The sequence below is a fragment of the Seriola aureovittata genome, chromosome 11 (genome assembly GCF_021018895.1).
Source record: "Seriola aureovittata isolate HTS-2021-v1 ecotype China chromosome 11, ASM2101889v1, whole genome shotgun sequence".
NCBI lineage: Eukaryota > Metazoa > Chordata > Actinopteri > Carangiformes > Carangidae > Seriola > Seriola aureovittata.
The window spans coordinates 14,218,781-14,239,892 of NC_079374.1; the positions used below are offsets into that span (position 1 = coordinate 14,218,781).

The following is a 21,112-nucleotide window of genomic DNA, read 5'->3' on the forward strand; positions in this document are numbered from 1 at the left end:
GAAATATCCCTTTTGCTGTTATTTATCCTCCTTCAGCATGACACTTGCTTCTTAATGTATTTAATTCAACATTAAGATTGATTTCTGTAAAAGAAACCAGCTAACTAATGACTTACCATACAAAAGACTCGATGGCTTGGTGGGAACTGAAAAAGTTTAAGTATTTATAAATGTTTGACCAACATTTATGACTAAGTTAATAACAAACAAAGGATAAACACATTCTGGCAACTCAAAACTTTTGCTTATTAATTCTAACTAATCTATAAAGCAGTATTGAATGATTCATTTACCATTAACAAAGCCCTTAGTTTTTTCTTGTGAATTGGTACATGTGTTCACTTTGTACGTTTTGGTATTCAACGATTTTGACACAAAGGAGCTCAAAACAGGTGAAAAGGTTTACAGATCAGTTGGAAGCCATTACTAAGAAAGTGTTTTGGGTTGTCAGATTGTGAAAAACTTCCTCGACTGGTGTTTATCCTTTCTATTAGGTAGTAAAGTAGTTTTAAATACTGGTGAAATATTAATAAATAGTCCTGGATTTCTCATTTTAACCAACCATCAAGTCAGCAGTATGTTATTAAGTCATTAATAAAGGGTTTTTTAATACAAATCCCTCTCAATGACTAATTAAAAACATAAAAAGTCAAAGGAACCGTCAGGCAGAACAAGGATAAACACCAGCAAATAGATTTTTCACAACCTGGCAACCCAAAGTTGTTCTTATTAACTGCTTATAACTGATTTATAAGGCATGAGCAAATTACTTATTGACCATTAATAAAACCATTTCTTACAACTTGTAAACCCATTCCACAGGGCATCTTACTAGAAGTATTTGACCCAGAATTTTACTGTGAATTGCACTTACTGGTGTACATGTTTTCACTTTGTGCATTTTAGTATTAAAGGCTTCTGATACAAAGGTGAGCAGGTGAAAAATAATCATAGTACATAATAATGATAAAATGATGAAATGTAAACTCAGTTGACCAGGTGTTACTAAATAAGCCACCGCAGATATTACAGTGGTAAACATTTACACAGTCTACTCTAAAAGTTGGTATCTGTGCAGCCGTGCCATCACTTACAGTTTTTGCTTCCAGGTTTAAATGTCAGATAAATGTCAAATGTTGTAATCTGCTCTCTTATGTCGAACCAGACAACTGTTAAAGTAAAGGGACAATCCACCCTAAAACAGAATTAATTTTTCCATGATCCTTAACAGCAGCACTGACTTGTGGACATTAAAATAGGAAATATTAATTCTGGTTTTAGGTGGATTTTCACATAAATCTGCTTTACATGTGAGCTGTCATGCTATGCAAGAGAAATTTCAGCCATATATGACAACTGCATGAATTTTTGCAAACCATCAGCATTACCAAATTATTGGTGTCTTCCTTTGAGATACTCGGTTCAGCCCTAAATGCAAGTTCTTACATTTTAATGCATCTCAATGGGACTCCAGCCGAGGGATGGATTTGGCTGAGCAGGACTTTGATATAGTTTGTAAGAAATTCATGACTGTGTGCTTGACACAATGTCCAGTCCCCGAGGTAATTTACTTGCTCCAAACCTTTACCGTCTTATGGCCATGCCTCAAGTTTCACAGGGTCACGTCATCAGTGGTTTTGCTAAAAGAAGTTTTTCCTCCAGCATTTGATGGGAAAATTAACTTGGAGGAACCCCCACTGCAATAGTTTTCTGTCTGTATACTCAGAGGTTTGAACATGGTATCAGTCAGTACCATTCGTGTACTTCATACAGTACTTTAAAGCATAAAGCAGGAGAGATGAGCAACAGAAACACTGTTCAGAGGTGCAAACGTGTACGAAGCTGCATTTAGGGATCCGCAGCATATTTAAAAAGAAGATACAGTCTTGCAGGTGTTAAACTATCTAAATGGCAGGAAACTGAGGCAGACATTCTTATAATCTAGGAATAAAAATAAAATAAAACAACGAGGTATTTAAGTGCGTCTTCACGTTGTATTTCTATTTAGATCAGAAATCTGAATTTCTGAGTTTGAAACAAAATGAACCCCTGTCTAAAAGTTCAACAGGTAACAGCCATTCCTGTAAGGGTTACTGGAGGCAGTATTTCATTATCAAATCGAGCTTGTTATTTTCATATTGCCACTCGTTTTTAACATATGATGTGCAAACAAAACCAGATGTTGAAACAATTAAGAAATGCTGTGTTATACCCCTGTTGTGCATCGTTGTAAAGAGTACACACAGATATTAAACAAATCTAACCCATAAAAAAAAAATCAGCTCATGACAATCACCATAAAAGTGCCTTTCAGGTGGCTAAAGTATACTCTTCTATTTATCATAATTTTGTGAAAAGGACTTTTAATTACAAGAAAGAAAATACATTTACAATCAAAACTCAGTAGTTTAAACAGATTTATTTGACTCATATAAAACGGCAACTTACTATAAATAAATAAAAATGTACAATAAATGTCATGTGTTGTTGAGATGCAGTTTGTTTTGGTCCAGTTCAGTGGTGAAAATGGAAATCTGCAGAAGAAAGAGAAAAACTATGTTGATATCTGAATTCAAAATACCTTTCATTATCAATTTTTCAGATTACATTGTTTACTTTGAATGATATACAACTTATTGTATTGACCCCAAATGGATGTGAGAGAATGGAGCAGCATGTGATTTTGACATCCTGAACGAACTGAGAGTGAGCTCTGTGGATTTGACAATGTCGAGGGGCAATACCACAACATGAACCCTTTTTAACTTTCCATATTCTCTGGACAGTTGGAGCGAAAACAGGTTCCATATCTGTCTCATACGAGAGATATCAGAGACTTGGGATGGGGGTGGGCAAGGGAGAGGGTGAGGGGTTGAGGGGGATGCGAGTGAGAGTGAGTTTGAGAGTGTGGGAGAGAGGGGAGAGGGAGAGACGCTCGAGGCTACTGGGTACTTGAGCCGCTATAATGGTGTCTCGTATGAGAAAACATCTGTGAATTTCCTCAGTGATCTACAACAAAGTATAACTCAGAGCAGTCACTCAGCAGACCTTTGAAGTTGCTGTCTGACAGAAAGCTGCCATTGTTCGCAGCCCCCAACACACAGAAACTCCAACTTTGGTCCCACTAATTTTCCCTGCAATGCGATACAACTCTTTTTTCTATCTCTCGCTCTCTCGCGAGCCTATGAAGCTGGGGACGTCTGCATATTCAAGAGCAAAGAGCAAATCCTTGGCAATGTGCAGGGTTAGCCTGGGGTCACGCAAGGCGGGACAGGTCAATTTACCTTCTCTCAGCCCACCCTGGATGCGTTAATCCAGCCTTAAAGAGGGAAACTCTCCACCTTGATGATGACACACAGGGTTACAGCCTGCAGTGCTCTCCCGGGAAAATTTATAGGACAAAGACATCATGCTGCGATGCCATTGACAAAAGATTCTTAAATATTTAATTGTTGTCAGTTTTAAGGGCAACTGATTGTTGTTTCTGAACAATTATATTTAAATCTTTAAATAGCCTTTCACTTTAGTAACTAATTTCGAGGTGTTATTGCTCCTGAGGCACATGAGCAATATGTAAAATACTGCAAAAAATTTACTAGAAGCGCCTTTAAGTATTGTGCTGTCCATGCTGATAAATAATAATAAAGTTGAAAAAAAAAAAAAAAATGGGACCATGCAGACAGTATGTAAACAGATGGTTGCAAATGTTCAACTGTTCTCTGACTTTTTGGTTTAGGAGTATCTTAGGGAAAATATAAAGAAAAAACTGCAATTACACTGTAAAATGACAAACAAATGAAACAAGTGAAAAAACTCAAATCACGGTGGGGGTCTCCATGCACAACTACACAAATAAGAGAAATAAAGGAGCTGTCGAACAATTTTATAAGGTGCTAGATGTTCATTATTTCCTGGGAAATTGACAAAGATGTCGGAAAACGCCTTACGTCCCAATGTTAAGGAAAGTGATAAAAAAATGTCCTTCTAACCATTTAACCAGATCAGCACCAAAGTTTAACGCGTTCTCCCCTGTCCCATGCTCCATCCCTCCACCAAATGGTACAAATCTTTGATGCACTTTATGCATAATCCTGCTGACAAATAAACAAACGGACACGGAAAAAAATATAACCTTCTTAGCGGAGGCAATTAACTAAAATTATCAACAGAATGTGAAAAAATAACAGTTTTGACGTTATGTCAAAGACGTCTATGTATTGTGTTGCAGAGATATTAACTGAAGTTAGCATGCTAACCAGCTAGCCCTGTCCCACTCCGTCTTGTTATACCACTCTGTACCTCAAGAGGCGATGGTATGTCACTTTGGCAGCCTTAACACCCTCAGTCCAACATGAGAGGAAGAAGTGGCATTGCCCATGTTTGTTCTAGACTGGTAAGTAAACAGCTGCTAACGGTAATGTTGGCTAAGTAGGAACAGCAAGTACTTGCAAATAGCACCTTTAAAACCAGTCATACCGTACACCATTTAATTCTGACCTCAATCAAAAGGTTGTGTGGTGGAACACCAGGTGATACGTCCCTGCACCTCCTGGCAGTGGCAAAATGACAAGCTTTCTGTTATGCATCCCAAACTGAAACAAGGCCGTAGTAATTCTCACACTGTTACTCGTCCAGCGTTTATTCAGTGGCAGCTGGTCCCACCATCTGGGAAAGCAGTGCTGGGGCAAAACAAAACAGGTTACACCTTTGGCCATGCCAAGTCTGCTAGTGCCCCAGTCCGTCTACAAACAGAGAGGCTAATCACAATTTCACGCTCTGATTTGTCAAATCCCATTCCAGCACCGGAGGCACCAAGAAAACTTTTAAGTCAGTAAATTTCATGGCGTACAGGATAACAGCTTTTCCATACTGTTTCTATTGTTCTATGTAAGCCTTTCCTGGCTTTATCCCTCTTTGCAGTGGAAGGGAAATGAATGGTTACAAGTATTTTCTGCAAATGAGAAGGAAGCTGTAATTCTGACCAAAACATTTGGTCACCTCTAAGATTAGCAGCCGGGAACAAACTCTCATCTCCTCATGCATGCATTTTATATTCATGCAAATGTTAAACAACAAAACAGTGCATAGAGTGCCCTCAACAAACTGCAGGTGTGAGGAAGCTGAAACAAAAGCCACTGTAACCCTAATGGCATCCCTTGTCATTAACAGACCTTTGATGTATCTACTCAACAGACTCTTTTATCTCCTTCTTCCTCTATGCCTCTTACTCTCTCTGTCTCCACCCGGCTCAACCAGTTTCTTTATTAATGCTGTCTTTGGGGAATGTTCTTTTGCTCAGAGCCCTCAACACACATCTGACATCTGGTTGACGCTCATGTATGTCGCTCTCTTTGGCACCAATCATTAGCCAGCAAAGAGCATCACAATGCTGAGTTTGTAGCTATTTTGGGCGCCTGGTCGTCCTCTGTGCTTGAAGTTGGTGGGAACAAAAACTATTAAGGAACAAGACTTGACATTAATTCTTTAGGTATGCAAAACATTGTGGTATGCAATCATAATAAAGTGTGATATATTCTACTGTGGTGAAAATCTGACACATCTGGATATCAAAAGCACATAAACTGCATTAAAACAGTATTTGAAAAGGCTGCACATGAAATACTGGTATTCAAACTCTCCCTTTGAACTCAAAGGATATAGAAACAGGACAATGTTGGCCTAATCGCGTGCTCTCTTTGAAGTGAGACATCACTATTAGGTGAAAAGGTAAGTATACTTCTTTAGAAAATAAAAGCTTTTCATCATTTGTTAAGGCTGGAGCTTGAGCGATTTTCATAAAGGTGGTTTAAAACTTTGGATAACAGTATTTGGGGCTGCCTTGGATGTAGCTCTAATGAAAGTGCAGCACATGAAGCAAATAGCTAAAATGGCAAGAATAACACCAGCAGTAACGTAAGCCACATTAAAGGAGTCCTCTCTTGCGCACCAGATGTTGTCAGATTTAATGAGGAAAAACAAGAGGGAGCTGGATTTATGAAGACGCATTAAAGAAAACACAGGTGTCAGGCCTTGAACGCTGACTTGACACAGAGTCTGTCCCTGCCTACAGACCTGTAAGAAGACCGACAGGCCAAGCAAACACAGAAGCATCAGTTCATTAGGTCAGAACATCTTACATGAGGGTGACGACAGTATTTCATAACATTTTCCTTTTGCAACACATAATCAGCTAACTAAGGCAATTACGTACACACCTCCGCTCACCTCCTCTCATATGCTAAAGCAGGCAATCAGCCAGGGAGTTAATTTGGCAGAGAAAAACAGGGGAAGAAACACCCACTCTGGCACATTTGTCACCACAGTCCAACCTTGTTATTCAAACTAGTGAGCCTATTTGAAATTCCTCTCCGTGGTAAAACAGGGCCAAAATAATCAAGGGAGCATGATCACACTTAATTGATTCAGTGTACTTTTAAGATGCACTACAGGGTGCTGCGGTGACCTATTTCAGACTGCTCTTCAGAGGAACCAACTATCCCAGCAAGGGAGTAATGCACAACGAGGATTTTAATTATTGCAGGATCTGTGGCTACAACCGGAGGTGAAATGCTTCTGAACTAACTGTGACACCACATTATAACACTGCCAGTGGTCTGGGGTATTACTTTTGAATTTTCTGTCGATTTGCATATGATAATAAATTAAAAAGACCATGGCTTTATTGTTGATGCAGCTTAATTATGTGAGCTAATTTAGAATCATGGAATCAGCTGATTTCTATTTTTTTTAATTTTTCTTTATTTCATTAAATATTGGTTGTTGCCATGTTTTCATAGTCTTGTAGCAGCAGAGGTGGAATGCAACTAAGTGCTTTTACTCAAGTACTGTACTTAAGTCCAGTCACATGGTACTTGAGTATTTCCATTTCATGCTACCTAATACTTCTGTTTCACTATATTTCAGAGGGAAAAATGTTACTGTTAATGTTGTACTGTGTTACAGTTTTTTCTCCACTACATATATTTAATAAATGTAGTCCCAAATTACATTGCAGATGAAGTTACTTTTTCTTAGATTTGAATGCAGAACTAAATGGAGTATTTTTATATTATTGTATTGCTAAACAGTCACCACTGTGCAGTGGTTTTGCAACATTTCAGACAATTTGGATTAACCATATAACAAGCATTGTGGTTTTTCAAAACAACAAACAACATTGTTATGGTTGGAAAATAACAGGTTTAAAACCACAGTGAAGTCAAGTGACAAACTCAAATTTCATTTGAACTGTGTTTCAGTCACATTAAATTTTAGGAGCAGCCTCCAAAAGATATATTTGACATGATAAAGAAGAAATAAAGTGGATGACCACTGATGTGTAGTTGATGAGTCAGTCCTCAGTGGCTCAACCCGAGTCTGACCTCCCAACTACTGAGCAGAGGTATTTGATGAACACTTTGGGCCTATTTAAACCCACCAGGATTCCTGTGAACCTGAACCTAAGTCAAGCCGGTCTCGCTGTCTAGGCAGAGCTCTAATGTTTTCCCCGCTGAGTATAAGGAGGATGAGATCCTCAGTCATACCACCCTACTCTTCCTATTAAGATCAAAATCTCCTCTCAGGCCCTCGGGTGTCAACAAAGGGAGATGCAGTAAATGATATGCAAATTGAAAAGAAAAAAAAAAAAAAGCTCTACAAATCAACTCGCCAGCCCTGCATTTCCGACACTTCACATCTTAAAAGAAAATTCCTGTATTTAGGGTGAAATTCAAAGTGAGGTCTAGCTCTGCCTCTGTGAGGCTATGTGTGGTGATTCCAGCTCTCAGACAGCACAAAGCCCCTCTAACTACAGGCAGCTCGCTGTGGGACTCGTCAGGAGGGTTTTGGGTTTCAGAAGGCTCTGTCTTTGGATCCGTCTTAGACAATAGATATAATGCTTTAAAATAGGTAGATGTTCTCAAGTCGGGTTAACACCACTGAGTTTAGAAACACAGGGCAAGATAAAGGGCTCTTTACTATAAAGGTTGAGCAGTGATTCAATGATAGGTCAATTAATCTATTAGTAAATCAACAGAAACTAATGAATGATCATTTTAATGAGCATGTCATTAATCAGGTTAAAACACCAAACGTGGTTAAAAACATGATGATTCGCTTACTTGTCTTCAGTTCATGTCATTATCAACTGAATATAAATTAATAATATATATTATGAATTATCATAATTTTTGTCTCATTTATCTGTATTTCTAACATAGACTGAGGAATCAATCAATACAATAATTAACACATACATGGATAATAAGAGTAATCATTAATTGCAGACCTTGTGCAGTGCTTAAACATTTAAACCCGCCCCCCAGTGCACCACAGGATGATGTGTACTTTGTGTTACATGTACTATTATTTATTTATTTCTTGATGCAACATCATTTTCACTTATTAGTGAAGGATTCAAGACCCTGAAAAAAGCCTCTAGAAAAATCACAGACACAGACACATAATAATATTGTAAATCTTACCAAATTGAGAGGCACAATAGCAGCAAGTCAAGTACAAGACTAGAAGAAAGACTAATAACATACACTTGGAAGACATCTGGATCCCCTCTTCTTGCGAAATGTAACATCTCTAGCACTTATTGAGCTCTATGGCTATAAAACCTTCGCAGATAGGGAGAAACCGCCCTGATTTACTGCACAGAAACAGGCACAATCCTTATAAAAGTGTTATTATAATGTCACTGATGAGTAAGTCGTTCCTGTAAACACTTTCTGACCTCTTTGGATTTACCGCTGCAGGCATCGCCTGTACAGGTCGCTTATTTTGCACTGCTGCTTCTTGCTCCACATACCAAAGCACATCCAACACTGAGGATGTTCTTTGGAGTGTCTGTCTACATGTCTGCTGCGTCTGTCTTACCGGTTGACATGGTTGTAAGGCTCAGCTCTGACTGACGAGAGGCCCACTAGAAAGGGCGGGAGAGGGGGCGGTCGCGTAGTCTTCCTCAGGGATTGACTCCACAGTTGACAGTAATTTGTAGTACTCATCTTCTCCATCCAGCACTTTGATTTGACTGTGATGTGAAAGAAGAAAAGAAAGTGGCAAGAAGTTACTGTGATACAGAGCAGTCATACAGAGTTTTCATGAAGGGAGAAAATAGACATCTGGAAATAAAAACAATATTTGCAGATGCAGCAATGTGGTGTTCAGGCATCCTCTTAAGCACACTGATCTGAACCAGGATGTCATTTATAGTACAAATACAAGTCAGACCTTCAACAATTAAAATTAGCATGCTGACAAAGCCTTAATATGTAACCCCCTCTCTAATGACGCAGAGCAACTGCTCATAAAAAGCCTGTTATTTTCGGCTCTCCATTTACATTATAAGAAAACAACTCCATTTCTGGATTCTCCTATTCCACAAAGGGCCTGCTCTGTTTAGAGCTGCTGTAAGTAGGAAAGCAGTTATTTACCCAAGTTTTCTCGGCTTCCTCTTGCTCCCCTGGTAATCCAGAGTTCTCTGAGGAAAGGGCCAAGAGCACACAGTCAAAAGATGAGCAGAGAGTCATTAATTTTTAATTCAAAGTGATTTTGTGTTGAATGCGAGCAGATGCTGATAATATCAGAAGTCACAGCATAATTTTTTCTGATCAAAGGGCTCAAGTGAGTCTGATGAAGCATGCATCTTGCTCAGCTTTGATAAACCACATCAATTATTCACCGTGAAGGCAGATATCCTGACATGAAAGCAACAGATAAAGAGCATAAGCACATGTTCAAGACAAGAGGCAGAGAAGCGTGGGGGTGGGGCTCCAGGGTCTGGCACAGGTAGGTTTAATTGTATTATCATGTGGAACCAAAGTCAGACAAAGGCCTTTATCGGCACTTTGAACTCACATTTAGCTGGTTGTAGTACAGGCTGTCTTCAGGGCTGTTGAGCAGCTTGGGCTGCTGGCCCCGCCGGCGAGGAGTTCTCTGCTGCAGCTTCATCACTGGACCTGCAACAGAGGAAAAATGAGGGCACTGATCCAACCAAGTGAAAAAACAACAAGCACCAAAATGATACTGACAGTGACGACAGCAGCAGTAAACAGATTCTGCCCTCGACTTTTTAAATCTGCACCCTCGTGTGACAAAGTGGCAAAAACACATTTTAAATTTACTTAGGTGAGATTATGTAATTTCATTGATGAGCTGACTCAATAACAGCTTAACATTGCACAAATCCACACACATGAACCACATCTAATTATATCTCCCCTCACAGGTGCACAGCAGACTGCACGTAAGTTTGCCAAGCAGCTACACTGGAAGAGGCAGAGGTGAGACGTTGGCGTGTGATATTGATACATTTCTGACTAAGCAAGCATTTTCACTTTACTGTGACTAAAACCCACAAAAAGGGAAAAGTAATTCCTGAATGAGCTTACACTGATTCTCAGATCAGATCTTGCTATGCCTTCACTGTAGAAACAACAGAAAATGAACAGTAAGGAGTACCATTTCCAACAACAGCTGTGATCAGTCTGGCAAATAATGTGACGAGTTTAAGTGAGTGTCTGTCTAAGAAACATCAAATACTGAGCTGAACAAGTAGAAAGATGCTCCAATCATTTGATGACAGTCCTGGGAAAGTTATCATTGTAACTACAGAGTGATGACACTAAAACATGGGGCAACAGCTACAAGTGCTGCTAATCAAATTTATTACATCTTAGTTGATATGTACGGTAAATATTGCATGAATGATTGATGGATATTTTGAAACTTAATTTAAAATTAGCATTTGCCAGGGCCTGAGAGTACATAAAATATTATAATAACCGTGTGTATTAGGTGAGACATGACATTGAATGCGTCTAACATTTGTCTCAGTGAGGAGTTACACTGTATATTGATGCATCTTGTAACTGCAGAGGTAGTCAGTGGTGCTGTTGTGGGAGGCTTGTCTCCTGAAGCAAGGTTTAATGAGCCTTGTTGATAGTGGTCCTTTCACTTTTTTAGAAGGTGCAGTTTTACTGTTGAAGACAGTTTTCTGGACCACATGAGCAAAAGAAGATTAGCTACACAGAATATTGCTGGTGTGGAGTTAATTATTTGCCAATATACAAGATCAGGGTCAGAAAGCAGGGTCTAATGTACCGCAACTGAAATTAGCTTAGTTGTCAAAGTAACTAATGAGAGGTAGAAATCCTCGGCACAGCAGTTTAATTCAGTCAAGTGCTGGTCAAACACAAGTTCAGTGTAAAATAATCCAAAACAAAAGTTCAGCAAATAGTTCTTGGTATTGTTTGACATTTTGGGAAATATCCTTACCAGAGTTAGATGAGAGGATTGACTAATGTCTTGTTAAATACAAAGCTACAACAGCAAACAGCCAGTTAGCTTACCTGGTTAGCTTAGCTTAGTATAGAGAGGGAAAACAAAGGCAAATAGCTAGCCTCTGTTGAAAAGTAAAAACATCAGCCTATCAGCGGATTTAAAGCTCACAAATCAACTCGTTATATCTCGTTTAACCTCGAGTATAACCACAAATTGACGTCCAAGAAAAATTTAATTGTGGGCAACTGGACTTGGTTGTCAATACCTGAAGACGTTTCACCTCTCATCCAAAAGGCCTCTCCTGTCTGACAGACTGGTGAGGAGACCAGGGTATTTAGTCTCTGTGGGGTCGTTATCAAGGCCATTGATGTCACTTGGTTCGTTAGTGCTTCCTGGTTGTTGTAACGACAATCGTTACAGCCGTTGGAGTCACCTGAGGCCAAGTGGCAATCGCAATTGTTTTTGGAGTCACATTAGGCCAAGTGTGAATGGCTGTTAAATCTCCTGGGAAGAGATGAAAGGAGAACATTGTAGGTGGGGGATAAGTGTCGTAGACCTCCTAGTCTGTGGAGGGATGTTTTCTCTACTTTGACATAATGGCCTCCTTTACTCCTCATTCAAACCATCTGTCCTCCCCATCTTAAATATGCACATAGTTGTCATCAAATGAGAGTCCCTTATCCTTCAGGTGTAGGTAAACTGTTGAGCCTTGGCCTGAGGAGTCAGCCCTCCTGTGTTGAGCCATTATTTTCTTCAGTGGTTGTTTGGTTTCACCGATGTTTTTGTTTGTGGTTCAGTTTCTCAGATACACCAGACACGATGAATGACGATGATGTTGTTGCGTTTAACCTTTTCAACTTGATGGTTTTACACTTCAGTTTTTGTACAGATTAAACAAATGAGATTTAATTTGTGAGATTTAGAGGTGGATGTTGTTACCTTTGGACAGAGCCTGCATAGCTCTTTCTCCATTTTCCATCTCTATTTCTTTATGCTAAGCTAAGCTACCCGACAGTTTCATATTTACTGTACACATGAGAGTGGTACCAATCTTCTCATATAACTCAGAAAGTAGGCGTATACATCAATCTGTCCCTTTAAAGGATCAGTTCAACTAAATAAAATAATAATAAACTTTTCTGTCCCTCACGGTGTCTTGCCATACAGATTTGATACCACCATTTTCAATACCTTCCAAATACAATGGTAGTACATGAAATTTAACTTGTAGTGATTTCAGTAAAGTGACGTCCACTCATTGGCCTATAAATAGTACATTTCCACCAAAAATCCCACTCTGACTCATCAGATCTACAGGTCTCTGGGTGTAGATTTTCACTCTCCTACTGAAACGGACGCTAATCTGTTAAACAGACTAAGAAGCAATTTACACATTCAGATTCCCACCCATTGAATGACTTCTCTATTCTCTGCTGCTTCTCCTCCAGCAGATCACCGAATCTTTGGCCGTGTTAAGCTGTTTTCCCCAAATTGTTCAAAACAGTGTGTACTAAAGAATTAATTATTCATTGCACCAGACAGTGAAGTGTTATTGATGTCTTACTAAAGATAATGAGCTCGGTGATAACCTGATTATTGAAACATATGAAAATTACGACATTCTTTTACTACACCACACACAGGATTTCAAAATTTGTAGGTTACAAAACTGTGTTTTAAAGCTGAGACACCTTTACAAGAAAGCGTCTATATTTAATGTTAGATAACGTTTCATCTTCTTGAGAGAGGAAATTTCTTCATCATCTCTTGCTACCTCGGCTTCTCTACCTTGACTAAAGCTGCATTTGCTTTTTCCATCTTAACACTACTTTGTACTCACTTTGAACAGACCTCATCACATCTCAATCCTATACATCAAAGAGCAGCCTCCCCCCTTCCCCCCATCTTTCCTCGGTTTTCTTGATGTTATTCAAACCAGCACGGGTTTACTAAAGTCACACTTTGTAAATGCCCAGAAAGTTCCTGTCAGTTCTGAGATATTAGCTAACTTTTACCGTGAATCTTATCTATCCATGCCTCAGAGGTGTTAACAGTCCACTGTGTGAATCCTTGTTCCCCCCTGAGTATTTGAGGGTATTTGCATAGATCTCATGTAGCTTTAAAAATAAGCTGTGAAAGAAACAGTTTTGTGTATTTCCTCTAAACTAGTAGCTTGGTTTGGCTGCATCAAAATCACTTAGGTTTAAATATTACATTGAGATAAACTGTACATGTCGCTGTTTAGTTTTGTGAAACCTGAAAGAGCTGCTGTATCTGCGTCACATATGTTGATATCAGATGAAATAAACCAGCACATATACACATTTGCACCTCAATTTTTTTTTTTAACAGTGTCTGTATGTAGGACATTGTTAGGCTAATGATGCAGAAATAGGTTTGATAAGCAAACGTTTAATTCCCCTGAAACGGCATCAAAGCACTCAATCACAAATAATGAATTCAGACGGCCTTGAACTAAGTTTCAAAACTGAATCACGCTGTAAAATAGACTGCATAGAGTCTGTTTATGTAGTTTAAAAACCATATGTTTTGTCTATCTTAAAAAATAGCATAATAAACATGGAAAATCTGACCTGAACATTCAGTGCAAGCATGAAATTATGTGATATCCTGGTTGCTTCAGACTCTCCACTCTAGAGAGGATTAGTTGTAGGGGTGAACGATTTACTGTACTGATCAAAATCACAATCAGAAATAGTGCATTTTTTAAAATTGCAAGTGCCGCAATCTTAAATCTAACAAACATCCAAACTAACTGACTGTATCAAGGGAAAGTTAAAGCTTATCACTGGCTATACTGACAACTGCCACTGGTGAGTTTACTCAGCTGTAACCAGTTAACATTAATTCTGAGAGTTGGCCAGAAATAAATCTTGGCTGTTGTCTCGTTAATATACTCACTGTCTCCTTTGTGGTGTGTGTACATTTCAATCCAAGATGGTTTGTGCAAAAAGAAACACCAGTCCGTATTATTTTTAGCCATGCTAGCGGCATGGCTCTCGGTATGTTTGTCTGTCAGTAAGTGGGTCCACCACTTTGTCCAGATTGAAACAAATCAGCAAATTGTTGGATGGATTGGCATGAAAGTTGGAACAGAGGATGAATCCTCAAGATGAACTGTAATTACTCTAGCAACCTATTAATTTTTCTTGTGGATTCATCCTGTTAAAATTTTAATTTGTTCACTACAATAGTTTACAATCAAATACCTGCAAAACAGATTTTCATCAGTGAGTGCTTAATGCTAATAAGCGAATGTTAGCATGCTACCATGCATGATGGTTAACATCATAGATGTTATACGTTATACCTCTTCTACCAGTACTGTAGTCGCTGTCAGCATGCTGATATTAGGATTTGGCTCAAAACACCACTTTAATACCAAATACAGCTTCATAGAGATTTTTCATGTGGTTGATAATGACCAGCAACAGAGCAACGTCTTTAGGTTTTAGCCGATTGCTTCATGTCAATTTCAGTCCACAGAGCAGAGCTGTTAGCATTAGGGCTCGTCAGTCTGATATCAAAAGACTGTCAGATGTGACCTACACTCAGTTCGTTATTGTATGGCATAGGTTTAATGCCGGATGATCATCCTGATGCAACCTGGGTATGGGGGAAGTAAGGATCAAACAGTCAACAGTGGAATCAATGGCCGACCTGCTCTACCACCTGAGCCATGGCTGACTTAAGTTAACTATTCTCTGGCAGTTGAAATGATACGTACATTGGGAGTTCCTCAACACTACGGCTGCATAATTAATCAAAATATAATTGAAATTGAAATATGGCCAAGTGCAATATCTAAATTGCAGGAGCTGAAATTTTTTGATAAAAAGGTAAAATGTGTCACAGGATTCTTGTGCATTGTTAGCACCAAGTGTTGTGGTGCTACAGAAATGCCCCGGCCTACAAATCATATTCTCCAGATGTAAAAGGAACACGCTCGTTTGGTACAAGCTTCAACAAAATTCACACCGTCATCATTTTTTAATTTTTTCCAGTGAAAGTGAAATGCAAAAACAATTATTCCGACTGAAATCGTGACTCATATCACAATATCTGCCCAAAAAATCGCAATTTTTTTGCTTATCATTCAGCCCACTCAACTCCAAACAATAGCATGATTCTATTTATAAGGTAGAATCAAGATAAGTTTGTCATGCTGGGTCCAATTATATTTTGTTTAGTACAATAAAACACAAATACTGGCCTGTAGTCAAGTTCATAAAGAGTAATTGCAATTTAAATCGTAATCGCAGCATTAGTTGGGGGAGAAAACGTAATTTGATGTTTTCCTAACATCATTCAGCCATCATCTGTTGGCCCTGCATCCTGCTGAATCTACCACTGCAGATCTGGAGCCCAAAACACGACACATGGGGGTTCAACATCACCATTTATCCATTCTGACCTGCAGCTATTAGAGCGTGTAGCAGATCAGAGGATGGGTCAGGCCTCCCATCTCTGTGCCTCTGTTTGGGAAATCACTGCCATTTGATCCAGGCCAGCCCCAGAGGAATGCTGCTCCTGCAGATATATTACGGGCAGGGAGGCAGCCAAACTGGCTTCTGGCATGGGAGCACAGCTTGGACATGGGCAGGCAGCGCTGGGAAGGGTCAGACAGTGGCTCACATCGGGGGTTTGCTAAATGATCGTGGGTAATGTCTGCTGTTTGGGGTGGGGAGGAATAATGGTCGACTGGGAATACAGAGGCAGTGCGGTTCATACAATATTGATTTCTCCCTATCAAAAGAAAGCCAAGCAGAGTTTGCTCTTCTTGGTGAGAGACTTACATATTGTACAAGTTTGCTTCTTGAGATATAAAAAGGCTGCAATTCTTTTTGAGATAGGTATTTCTTTCATTTTCAAAGAGCAGCAGATGACTCGTATTACATCTCTAAATACCACTTTGAAATCCCTTGAAAATCAGAATGCTCCTCAGAAACAACATAAAAGAGCTGCTAAAAGGGATTTTTAGTGGAATAAATTAGAGATGTATCGATTTACTTCCCAAATCACGTGCTGCAATCACCTGACTTCTCCCAGACCACAGAGAACCACTTGGGCTTTGTTTATTCAGATGGAGGGAGCAGAGGCACCAAAAGGCATGGATTATAAGGAAAAATCATCAGCAGGGGCCTTTGATGTCTAAATGAGGCATGTGCAACCCAGACCCCTCTCTTTACCTCACAACCGCCCTCTTCTTACACACACACACATAACCCCAGACACATGCATACAAACATGTGCACGAATACACACATGCATGTGTGCACACTAACACAGACATTACTCCTCAGTTGCAAACAAAGACCCTAAACAGATATCTGAGGTTGAAGAGGATTTCCAGAACTTCTTGAGTTTTAGTACCACTCTCGTCATTTTGCACATCATACTTAAATAGCAACTCATGTGTTTTGAATTATAAGACAAACTGGTCAAGTCCTGCAGATAATGCTGAAAAAAAAGAGTAGTTCCTGCATCTGTTTTCACTAATGCAAGCAGAGGATGTTGTTACTTACAAGCAATTTTTCACACTGAAATCAATCATTTCCTGTGACAGCAGATTTGGAACTTTGACTCCTAAAGAAATGTTTGCGTGGTAAAAAAAAATCTCTCAACTTTGTGGAAGTCAATCATTTGTCAGGGACATAATACATGCATTTTACAACTGTGACCTAGCAGGATGAGTAAAAAGTAAGTAGTGAGGAGAGAGAAATGAATGACAAGGAAACCAGGCCAAAAATGGATTAAATATGCAAACTAATGGCATTAAGCTTTTCCAGTTAGATAAAAATATGGTTTATCCAAATGTATAAAACTGTATTTTGTCAACAATAACAAACTAATGAGGTTTTGTACTTGGAAAAACTTTGTTAAACTACATCAAATGACTCAATCCACATGTGCGAAATTACAGAGAACTTGGAGTATCATTTTCCACCTTGATTTTACGTCTGAGGAGATTATTCTGTTGGAATTGTGATGATGAGTAGTTTGGAAGTACATCCTGTTAACTACTCCCACTGACATTAAGAGGATTACGTAGGTAGCGTCAGACAGAGGCAACTCCTTCCGTTAAGTTGAGTCTTTCCTATCCCTTCCAAATCTCTGCTGCCGCTACGTCGAGCCTGTAATTTGCCTAAAACTGAAGGCATCCGGTTGAGACGCGGCGATATGTGGAGACAGACAGATAAATCAAAAGGCTGAGAGACAGCGAGAGGGAGGGAGAGTATTTGTCTAGCGAACATGGAGAGGGTGGATCATTTGTCTGGCAGATGCATGTTGATACGGTGATGCTGCTGCTGCCGCCGCTTTGGTGGTGGTGGGTTACGGAGCAGCACCTGGTGGCTGCAGACCTTGTGGAATGACATGCGGGAAGACGTTTAAGAGCTGAGGGAGGGAATGAGAGAAGAAAGTGAGATGCACTGGTGGTTGTGGTTTTGACCTCAGCGTGGGTAAAACAGCATCCACGTTTCCAATAAGCTCTCTCAGCTGTGGCTGTAAAGCACAGAGAGAGCTCAAGGCGACAAACAAAATCAATTTTTATTGACTGTACCATGTTATGCACTGAGGGTACATCACTATAACCAATAAGTCAACATAAACTGCAACTATTTTTTTCTTTCTTCTCCCCGTCTCATCCCTTCAAACGACCAGGTTAACTATCTTCCAAGGCGCAGAGGTAATTGGTCTCTGTGTTGTGGCTCCACTTTATCACTGTCTCTCTCTTGACATGTATGTTTACCACAACTATAATCTTCAAAAAGCCTGTTAACATAAGTAGCTCAGCTTTCATGAACCATAAAGTCAGCTCTGACTGATCCTCGGCACCATCCTGTTTACCACGCTGAGGAGCATAAGCAGCACTCTGATCATATCTGCTGCTTGCTAGCAAAGGCTTTCTTTCTGCACACGCCTCTCTGACTCATTTCCAAACATGTTGTATTAATATTCAGGCTGACAGGTGACGAGAGGTGCCATCGTCTTGAGTGTGCAGCTTACACGAGTACACTGTGTATGAGTAACTTTTTCACTTACAAAACATGGGGAAATCAAAAGGTTGGTGCAACAGACATCTGAGAACGCCTGGAGTACAAAGTGCTTTAATGCTTTCTTCCCACCATAAAATGCAGCACTGCGGGAATTTGGCTAAAGAGTGAGAATAGCTGCCTAGCCTGGTGTCAGATATGTAGTACAACAGACGTCTTTCCAAATGATCTGCTCTGCGTTGTGTCATACATTAAAGAAAAAAACTTCTAATGTCTTCACTTGCAACACCAGGCTTTGTTAAATCACTTAGTAAAGACCCAACGTCCGTCAAACATACTGAGAGCTTCCAGGTCACGCCCCGGTGTTTTGGCATTAATGGGAGCAGGGTGTGGAGTGTGTGCGAGTGTGTGAGAGTCTGGAGGGGTGGGGTAATTCAATTTCCATGGCTAATTTTCTGTTTTTCTCCACTGGTGTCCTGAAACACTCCAGGTCGAGCTCCAGCTCGAGAGAACCGATGCGATCACCAGAGGCGACAGCAGGATGAGACACAGGAAGGAGCCTGGTCTCCAAACATCTGGCAGGGCAAGGCTTCCATGACTCGCTCAATCTCGGGATGAAAAAAAAAAAAAAAAAAAAGCCCTCAGATCTGCAGGGATCAAAGTGTGCCCTGGGTGCCTGAGCCACCATGGCCTCCCTCAACATATTCAAATAGGGTTTCCTGAAAGAAGTCAGAGCCACAAGCAGACCTTGGAACATAAACGAGGCAGGAAAAGGGGCGCGATGAATACCTGAAAATCTGTGTGCTCGCCACACAAAATATCTAAAGAGTTAGTGAAGCCTATGGCGGAAGGAGAAGAGGATTTTTTTTTGTCAGAACGTTTATATAACTGAACTGTCAGATATGATGTCAGGTATGAATTAATGCGCCCAGGGCCCAGCATTTGACTTCTTGCAATAAATGATACCAATACGCCTGAACTACAAAAGCCTTACACTACACAAGGTCACCGGTTCCAAACTTGGGGGTTGGGACCCCCCATGAAAATCTGAGGGTCTGAAGAACATTTCCAATTTCGCTGGGAACTTCATTGTAATGGTCTTGAAACAAGTAAAAAAAAAAAATTAGCAATGTATTGAGAATATTTCCACTTTTTTTGTGAAATCAAGTAATTTTTTTTCCCGATTCTTGATGCTTTCTTCTTTTTTTCCTTTATAAACACACACTTTTAAGTTGTAGAAAAAACTTGAAACAAATTGATTGCTTCTGGAAACAGATTGAAATTCCCTTTAAATCTAAACTTAAATGACTTTAGGCTGGATACTTTTACTCTTTATGATTAAAGGGACACAAAAGAAAAAAAAAGAAAAAAAGTTTATTTTTTCAAATTTTTACTTTTTCCTGTCAAAATCAGTTTAACGTCAGGCCTCTAAAAATCAGTTAAATTAAACAATCTTAGAAGGTAAACTGTTCATAACTCATATCCACACTGGGGCCATAACCTGTAAAGATTGGCTGCACGTAGACATCACTTCAGTTTAACTTGTGCATTAGGGGATACAGTTGAGCAATATATTATATATTGTGGTGGCTATTCTTAATGTAATACAGCAATTAAACCATTAAATAATGTACATTTGGGCGCATTTTTAACTGAAATGGATCCTATGTGCAAAAGAATGTGTCTTTTACACATAAAATGGAAGAGCCTACATATTCATCTCTGGATTTCAAGCAGCAAAGGAATAATAAAAACAAGAAAGCCATTCAGCTGTTTCAATTTCAAACCTTTGTGTTTGTGCTCCAGTGACACAGGACAAAACACACATTTGAGCAAAATGCCCTCGTTCCAGCATCGACTGCAACGTTTCCCTGTATAATCACTCTGACATTATAAATTCATCAAACACTGCCTCCCTTCAGCAGCAGTGATGCCTGGGAGCAGGGGTCACCTGTATGCAGCATTACCGAATTAGCCGCTATCTAACCCAGACCTGCTGTGGCGTGCTGACACTAATCCCAGGCCCGCTAGAGAGCCCTGTCTGTGTTACATTATCATGTCTAATCCCCGTAATCTCTCAGCCGTGCCGCTAAACACTATTCCACCTCCATCTCTTACCTCATACCCCTCTAATAACATTAATGAAGGGCCGGGCCCCCATTACCCAGGCTACCCTAGTGGTGGGTTGGGTGACGGCCGTAATCGGAGGCCCCCTGTGCAGCCACCCACTCAGCCTTCCAGGCAGCAGGAATTAATGTAATTCATCGCCTGGGGCAAAAAGCAAACCAAACATATGTTCAACAAATCAGGGTTTGTGTATTTTCTTGTCACCGTTACTGTGCAGGTCTATTAGAGTCATTGATGAGATCCTTAGTGAAGGGCTCGTCGTGCAGGAGAATGAAAGCTTTGAAGTGCTCGTGCCACTTCGAAAGCCCCCCCACTTGCCATGAGACGTTTATGATGAGCTGACCTGGGTTATTAAAATACCGCAGAAATGATCACCCATAATGCTTCTCTCCTGCTGCTGTCAACAAAGAATGGCAGCAGAGGATTGGCTGGGATGAAAGGTTGAAAGGGGTCCCGCATTAAAAATGGCACTTTATCCATTAAAGCGGGATTTCTGCTGTCTCTTTGTGTAATTACCTGCACCCGCCAGCTCTGTGCTTGGGCTTACCTTGTTTACACTGCATGTCTCGCAGTCTAGCTGTCTCCCTGCAAGGCTTCGCTACACTGTCTTCTGCTCTGCCTTTGTCTCTCTTGAAGTCTTTCACTTGTCTGTCTCGGCTGTCGGGGCCAACCTTGAAAGA

General features: G+C 40.0%; 1 protein-coding gene across 8 annotated transcripts in view; it reads right to left on the minus strand.

The window, feature by feature from the left end:
* Nucleotides 1–2,400: 2,400 nt before the first annotated feature.
* The window catches only part of myo3b (myosin IIIB), a 66,230-nt gene continuing 47,518 nt past the window's right edge, over nt 2,401–21,112 (minus strand). For 7 of the 8 annotated variants that reach the window (XM_056390170.1, XM_056390167.1, XM_056390168.1 and 4 more), the window contains 5 exons: nt 20,980–21,103; nt 9,865–9,965; nt 9,441–9,487; nt 8,884–9,037; nt 2,401–2,534 (listed from right to left, as the gene is read on the minus strand). In XM_056390170.1, the coding sequence (XP_056246145.1) occupies nt 8,905–9,037; nt 9,441–9,487; nt 9,865–9,965; nt 20,980–21,103 (405 nt within the window). In that variant the 3' untranslated portion in view covers nt 2,401–2,534; nt 8,884–8,904. Of the gene's footprint in view, nt 2,535–8,883; nt 9,038–9,440; nt 9,488–9,864; nt 9,966–11,554; nt 11,794–20,979; nt 21,104–21,112 lie in introns of those variants that run through there. The other variant, XR_008829105.1, reaches the window with a different exon arrangement.